Source organism: Miniopterus schreibersii (genome assembly GCF_964146895.1).
Source record: "Miniopterus schreibersii genome assembly, chromosome: 10".
Lineage (NCBI taxonomy): Eukaryota > Metazoa > Chordata > Mammalia > Chiroptera > Miniopteridae > Miniopterus > Miniopterus schreibersii.
This window is the reverse complement of record NC_138110.1, coordinates 62601753-62609534: the sequence shown is the minus strand read 5'-3', so window position 1 is coordinate 62609534 and position 7782 is coordinate 62601753. Positions and strand designations below refer to the sequence as shown.

General features: G+C 56.4%; 1 protein-coding gene across 1 annotated transcript; it reads left to right on the top strand.

Moving 5' to 3' along the window:
- The first annotated feature begins 206 nt into the window (after positions 1-206).
- On the top strand, positions 207-6111 carry TCF15 (transcription factor 15). Its single transcript, XM_081149070.1, has 2 exons — positions 207-753; positions 5696-6111. Exons 1-2 carry the CDS (start codon positions 238-240, stop codon positions 5768-5770), a joined length of 591 nt encoding a protein of 196 aa, XP_081005196.1. The 5' UTR covers positions 207-237; the 3' UTR covers positions 5771-6111.
- Positions 6112-7782: the final 1671 nt, after the last annotated feature.

Genomic DNA, 7782 nt, shown 5'->3' with positions numbered 1-7782 from the left:
CCCACCAGCTCCCGGGCCGCTTTCAACCTGGGGCGCCGGGGCGCCCCGCGAGTCGCCATTGGCCGGGGCGCGACGGGCGCGTCCTCATTGGCCGGGGCGGAGCCCCCCCGCGGGCGGGCGGCCGCGCGCTTGGCCCCTCCCTCCCCTATAAGGCGGCGGCCGGCGGGGCCGTGGGAGCGCGCGGAGCGCACGGCGGGCGCGGCCGGGCTGGGCGCGCGGCGGGACGCGGCCGGGCCCATGGCGTTCGCGCTCCTGCGCCCCGTCGGCGCGCACGTGCTGTACCCGGACGTGCGGCTGCTGAGCGAGGACGAGGAGAACCGCAGCGAGAGCGACGCCTCCGACCAGTCCTTCGGCTGCTGCGAGGGCCCGGAGGCGGCGCGGCGCGGGCCCGGGCCCGGCGGGCGGCGGGCGGGCGGCGGCGCGGGCCCCGTGGTGGTGGTGCGGCAGCGGCAGGCGGCCAACGCGCGGGAGCGGGACCGCACGCAGAGCGTGAACACGGCCTTCACGGCGCTGCGCACGCTCATCCCCACCGAGCCGGTGGACCGCAAGCTGTCCAAGATCGAGACCCTGCGCCTGGCGTCCAGCTACATCGCGCACCTGGCCAACGTGCTGCTGCTGGGCGACGCGGCCGACGACGGGCAGCCCTGCTTCCGAGCGGCCGGCGGCGCCAAGAGCGCGGCCCCCGCCGCCCCCGACGGCGGCCGCCAGCCGCGCTCCATCTGCACCTTCTGCCTCAGCAACCAGCGCAAGGGGGTGAGTGCGCGGCGCCGGGGCGGCGGCGGGGCCGGGGGGCCGGGCCTCTCGCGGGCAGAAGAGGGCCCGAGGCCGCGGTGGGAGAGGGGGCGCGGGGGGCTTGGCGGGGCGTGCGGTGCGCCGCGCCCGGGGCTCGGTTTGCGGGGCGTGCGGTGCTCCGCGCCCGGGGCTCGGTTTGCGGGGCGTGCGGTGCGCCGCGCCCGGGGCTCGGTTTGCGGGGCGTGCGGTGCGCCGCGCCCGGGGCTCGGTTTGCGGGGCGTGCGGTGCCCCGCGCCCGGGGCTCGGTTTGCGGGGCGTGCGGTGCGCCGCGCCCGGGGCTCGGTTTGCGGGGCGTGCGGGGCGCCGCGCCCGGGGCTCGGTTTGCGGCAGAACCGCTGGATGAACATCTCCCGGTGGGAAGGGCGCGGGGAAGCCCGGCGCTCACGCATGATTTAGCCCAGCGATCGTCAGCCCTTTTCATCTCGTGGCACGTAAACGAATTATTAACATCCCGAGGCACACCAACGAGTACATTTTTTGCTGATCTGACCAAAAAAAAAAGGTATAATTTTGATTCATCCACACCAGACGGCAATTGTGTCGGCTGTTGTCATTTTTTGACAATCTAAAAGAAGAGATCAGTGCCCCTGACTGGTCAGGTATTGCATTAAAAATTCATGGAGGGACACCTGCCCCCCAGCCGAAGGTGTGCTAGGAAGAGAGCATGAGGAAATAGTGACAAAGGCCACCACTTACGAGCTCTTCCTATGTACCAGGTGCTTTTCTGGTCATCTTTTTTTCTTTACCGTCCCAAGAACTCCATCAGGCAGGTAGTGATCCCGCCCCTGAGGCCCTGAGGCTGGAGAGGTGTAATCACATGCCCGCGCTTCCAGCCGGGAAGCCAGAGGCAGGATCTGGCCTTGCTTGGTGTGTGTTGCCCTGAGCTGCCCTGACCTTGAAACAGTTGTCTCCTATCCTGATTGAAGGGCAGGTGACTGAGAAGAAAAGGGGCTACATACCTCCAACCAAGAGCCTGAGGTACCCAGCTGGTGAGCAGCAGGAGTGAAGAAGGGGGTTGGTTCCCTGAGGTCACCCAACCCCAAAAGGAATGCACTGTTGGGGAGGCACTGTTGAGTCAGCCTGGCAGAGCTGGAGTTAAGCTCCTTTGGTCTGTCCTGGGTAAGGTTGAGAAGCAGGCTGGTAGATGGATGGGGCTGGGTAACAGCAGAGGTTGCCAGGGGGCTCTCCTGGCTAAAAGCTGGTTCTCCTCGTGCCCAAGCCTCCAAAGAGCCTGCTTCATCCCCAGCGTTTCCCCGTTCTGACCTGGGCTTTTCTTACCGTAAGGACTCTGGTCTGCGTGACAACTTTGGAGTCCAGCCGCTTCCACGTATGTCTGGGGAAATGGAGGCTGAGAATGGCCCTCGGCCCTTTCAAAAGTGAAAGGGCATGGGGGATTGGAGTCAGGCCTCTGAGTTCCCCAGTCTTTGGTCTCTTGGCTGCCCTAGGTCAGCTGCTCCACTCTGTTCTGGGGAAGTCTCAGTGTCCTGTCCTCAGACCACCCCCTTCTGAGTCAAGAGACTCCCATTCTGGCCTCTTACCCTTATTACTGCCTCAGTTTCCCTGAGGGTCTCTGATGCTCTCAGCTTTGGGCCCTAGTCGGTGTTTCAGGCTGGGTTGGGAAGTTGAGGTGGGCCTTCAGAAGTCCAGCCCGGAGTGTGGGGGGCCCTCCATGATACTCCCTGACTGCCTTTCACCCATTCATGCTGTTCAGCAAACCAGGGATCTTCAACCCTTTTCATCTCATGGCACACATAAACTAATTTCTAAAATTCTGAGTCACACCAACAAATACATTTTTTGCTGATCTGACACACAAAAAAAGGTATAATTTTGATTCATCCACAGCAGACAGCAATTTTGTTGGCTGTTGTCATTTTTTATTTGACAATCTAAAAGAAAAGAGATCAGTGTCTCTGACTAAATAGTCAGGTATTGCATTAAAAATTCATTGAGGGACACCCACCCCCAACCAAAGGTGTGCTAGGAAGAGGGCATGAGGAAATAGTGACAAAGGCCATCACTTATTGACCCCCCAACCAGCCAGCTAAGTTCCTGGTGGATGCTTGGGAATCAAGTCAAGCAGATGAGGGGGCAGGGACAGGTGTTCTGGAAGCAGGGCACAGCAAGAGCTGGGGTCAGAAACATAGCCTAGAGAAGGCAAAGGGAAGATGTTGAAGGTGGTAGGTCACAGAAAAGAGGCATAGACTGGCCAGTGACAGCAAGCACAGCTGTCTTGATGAGCACTGATCTGCTGTGCTAAGAGCTCTTCACACAGTATCACTAAAACTCCTCAGCAACCTGGAAAGGAGGTGCTCTGGTTATCCCCACCTGCGTAGAGATGCTGTCACTGATTCAGAGACACGGCCCACCAATGGAGCCAGGATTCAACTTCAGACCTGCGTGATTGGGACGTGGGAAAAGTTAGTGTGGGACAGTCTGGGGGAGAAGGTGTGTCTATCATGTTCCCACGGTAGGTAGGCTGGGGGCTTCTCTGCTGGTCTCAGGTTTGTCCCACAGATCACAAACCCTTGCCTGGGTCTGGCTGCTTCCTTGGGATCTGTTACAAGACCAAGAACCCAGCCAAATTTGGCTACAGAAACCATGCTCTCAACTCCACAGGCTCCTCTGGGAATAGGTGAAAGGGGCCATCCTCGCCAACTCTGGCCCCTCGAAGACTTGATTGGAAGAAAACTGGCTGTCTTGGGGGGCTCCCTTCTGAGCTTTGGGGGCCAGAGAGCTCTAAGACTCCGGACCCTATCCCTTCACTGTGAGCCACCACTTTACTCCCAAGTGGCTGATCTGGTGTTGAAGTCACCATGGAAACAGCTCCCTGGAGCATCTTCCTAAGTAAGGAGGGGTTAGGTACAGCCTTCTATGGTAGAAATAACAAGTGGGAGATGGAAAGGGGGTTCTTGTCTCTGCCCTGTTCCCCTTTTGTCACTTGTTTTATGAGGCCCTTGCCAGTTGATGTACCCAGCTCTGGAGCAGAAGTGGCATGGGGGGCATTAGGATGAAGAGGTGCCATTACCAGATGATGCTGATCATACTTATGAACGTTGAACACTTACTGTGTTCCTGATACTGTGCTTAGGGCTTTGCCTGGGTTAACATGAGCAATCCGCACAGTAACTCCACTTTACACATGGGGAAGTAGAGGCTCACTGAGGTAAAGTCACTTGCCTAAGGTCCAACAGGTGTCCAAGGCATAGAAGAGATTGAAGCTCAGATCTGTGTCACTAACCAATTCCTAACCACAGTGCTTCGCAGAGCCCTTAGCGCTGAGTTCCTAAGAGACAAAAAAGCTGCGCCTAGTCATGGCCTCTTCGAGTGCTTTTGGCAGTTTACAAGCTTCTTTCACAGCTGCATTTGCAAGTAGAGTAATTTTGTCCCCATTTCATGGATGAAGAAACTGAGGTTCAGGGATGTGTACAGTCCCAGCATTCTCATGGGACTGAGGCCTCTCAGTGACCACCAGACTCAGGGTAGAGGTGGCTCTCCCTGAGGTCACAGAGTGAAAGGGTGGGAGGCTGGTTTTCTATCCCCCACCCTCAACACTAAACCTTCCTCCCACTACCCCCAGCCCCCCTTCTCAGACACTCCTGCCAGAGTTTGTCTGAGAAGCCCAAGCCCCAGGCTCTGCTGGGACTGTGGCCTCAGCCCTCAAAATAGCCTTGCCTGTGAATGAACATGCTGTCCCTGGGCCCAGAGAGCCTCAAGGGAGGCTGGGCTCACATCTGGATGGATCTGCCCCAACCTGGGCCCAAGGGCGGAGGGGAGCAGGGGGCAGAACTCCCAGATGGTCAACTATTTCTCTAGATGGCTGAGAAAGATGCCTGTCCCATCACCTCCTAGCGAGGCGCAGAGGGTGAGAATATACAGTGGGATTTCAGACACCATCATGTCCTGGAAACAAGACAGACTGTTGGACAACATGGATTTCTAGCCCAGCCCTTTTACCAACTGGCTGGGTGCCTCTGGGCCAGTCATTCAACAGCTGGAGACCTTTAATGTCTGTGACCTCGCTGACTTACGGTGAGGATGGGACCCATGTCAGACCTCAGAATACTGGGTAGAGACTGCCCCTGTGGGGTGAAGGACAGGTGGCTTCAGAGGCTGCCACCAATAGTTCATCTTCCAGTGGGCACCACTGATTCAGGCAACATCAGTTGGCACCTGCTACATGCCAGGCCCAGGGCTGGCACTGGGGTTACAGAGTGAGGAACGTTCCCCGAGCTCCCAGCCTGATGAAGACAGAGAGAAACCCAGTCTTTCCCCTTCTGAGTTATCCTGGTGGAATGTCCCCGGAAAGGCAGGAAATGCTGGCCACTTGCAGGAGTAGAGAAGCCTTCCCAGGGAGGCAGGAGCGGGGAGCAGATTTCCTGGCAGCGGGAACACCCTGGATGAAGGCCGCGAGGAGAAATGCCGTCTGCTTTTGAGGTCAACAAGTGAGCAAGCCCCTGGGCATACAGCGGGCCGTGGGATAGCCACTGTGGGCTTTGTTTCGCCCTTTAGTGTAAAAGGTTGATTCTTAAAGGTATTGGGTTCTTTTTAAAAGGCAACAGATCACATGGGGAATAAATGAAAAAGGTAAAAATGCCTCCCCTGTTCTGTCTCCCCGCCGTGAAATTCCTCCTCTGAGGAAACCTATTAGCTATTTCTCGTGCGCCCTCCTCTTGGCATCTCAGCACCAGGTTTCTGCGAGCTTTGGTCCTCAAGTAATGTTATCCCGACATCATTCCATATCAGTTACTCATAAAGAGTTTCTCCTGCCTTATGCTACAGAGAACTTCATTGTGTGGCTGTGATTTGTCAAGTCCCCCGGTTTCTGGACACGGAGGTTAGTTCCCGCATTCATGGTGATCTGATCAAACCTCCTAATACTTCTTTCTCCCCTCCCCTGTAGGGTGGCCGTCGTGACCTGGGAGGCAGCTGCTTGAAGGTGAGGGGGGTGGCCCCACTTCGAGTGCCTCGGAGATGAGCCTGGACCTGTGTGGCATTTGCTCCAAGCAGGACCCTGGAGAAGGAGGCCAGAGGCCAGCCACTGGTCAAACGGGAGAAGACCCCAGCAGCTGATCCTACACCTCATTTGTGTAGGGACCAGAGGACAATGGTTTGGGCCCATGACTCTCTGACAGGCCCCCTGGGACATCTCTTCCCCACCCTGGAGAGCTGTGAAGACCCATCCAGCTGGCCCCAGTCCTGGCTGGTCAGAGACAAGGCAGAACTTTTGGAAAAACAGACTGTTGGTGACAGACGGTGCGTGTATGTGTGCATGAGTGAGTGTGTGTGTGTATGTGTGAGAGAGAGAAAGAATTGGTGGGTTTAAAATAAAAGATATTTTTAAATAAAAGATGTTCCCAACTGAAGAAGGGAAGGGCCTGGAGACATCAGAAGTCAGAGGTGACCCCTCTCCTGGACCTTGGCAGAGGCTCAGATGTCACCGATGCTGCCCTGAGCCCTGGAGGGAGTGGGCTGGGAGAAGGCAGGAAGACCGCAGAAGTCGAGATGACCAGACTTCCCTCATAGTCTTCTTGAACACCTGTTAGGTGTCTGGCGTGGTTGGTAAAGAAATCTTAATTTTATTCATTTTTTAATAAGGAATACATTCACATGGTTAAAAATTCGAAAGGTACAAGAGGGTATATGGTGAAGACAGACTGTTGGTGACAGCGGGGGTCACCACCAGTCACTTCCTATCCTCCACCTGCCACTTTTCTCTGCTGGTGGTCTCGGCCACCAGTTTTCTATGGTGTCCCCATTCCCCGTGAGTAACCGAGAAAATACAGGGAAAGAAATACTTTTTTTCTTCCACTCTTTACACAAACGGTAGCACGTCACACATGCGTTCTGCTCCTTGCTTTTGTTTTGTTGGTTGGTTTTTCCTTAATCTAACTTGGCTGTCATCTCAAATCAGGACTCAGAGGTAAAGGGTCTCCTCGTCCCGTTAGTGGCAGCTTATTGCACTTTATGGAGGCACCCCCGGGCAGCCCTGGAGACACTGCGCGTTTCGTTCCAGACCACAGTGAAGCAAGTGTCGCCATAAAGCGGGTCATAGTCTTTTTGCTGGGGGAAGGTTTTGCCTTGAACAGCACCTGGGAAGCACTAGAGAGCGGCGTGCGGTCCAGCGAGGTATGCCTGTACCTAACCCGCCTCTTATCCCTGTCCTGACAGACGGCCGTGGGGCACAGTTTTCCACATGTGCCAGAAGGGGATATTCTTACCCCTGTCTAAATTGAGATGGCTCGGAGGAATGATGGCACCTGAAGGTGCATGGCTGGCACGTGACGGTGACCATGTGACGTCTGTCCACCTTTAAAGCCTAAAGTGAGCTCCTCTGCTGGAGATGCCCCAGATACAGTGTCGGCCCTAGGAGGCGGGGGCTGATGTTTCCCTGTTTCACAGATTCAGCTGAGATGGAGATGGGGACAGCTGGTCAGTGGAGCCGGGAGTTCTTGGCTCTCCAGCTGAGGCTCTGTCCCTGTGCGGCCAGGATCAGAGAAGCTCAGGAGGCTGGAGAGGGGAAGACAGGCAGAGGAGCCAGGAGAGGCAGCAGAGCCAGGCAGCGCCCTGTCCTCAAGGTATGCTCATGTGGCTATTGCTTAAATTTATTTAGCAAACGCTTTCATTGTTTACCGACTGAAACCCGGCTCCAGAGTCCACACTTACATCCACTCTGCTCTGCCACCCCCTGCATTTGCCCCCTCTGGCTGAGCCTGAAGTGGGCTGCCCATTTTGCAGGACAACAGATGACACAGCACCCTGTGGTGTGCCAGACACCACAGGGGTGCGCCTAACCCATCCCCATCTAACTCACAGACAAAACTGAAAACCAAGACCCCAAGAAAACAAAGGGGTCTCTGGAATTGCCAGTCCAGATTGGAGTGGGCTGTGGAACCACTACATTTAATCCCTTTGGTATAAGACATAGAGGAAGGAGGGCCCCAAGGGGCCTGGGTCCTGCCCAGGACAGCTTTCCAAGTGCCCTCTACC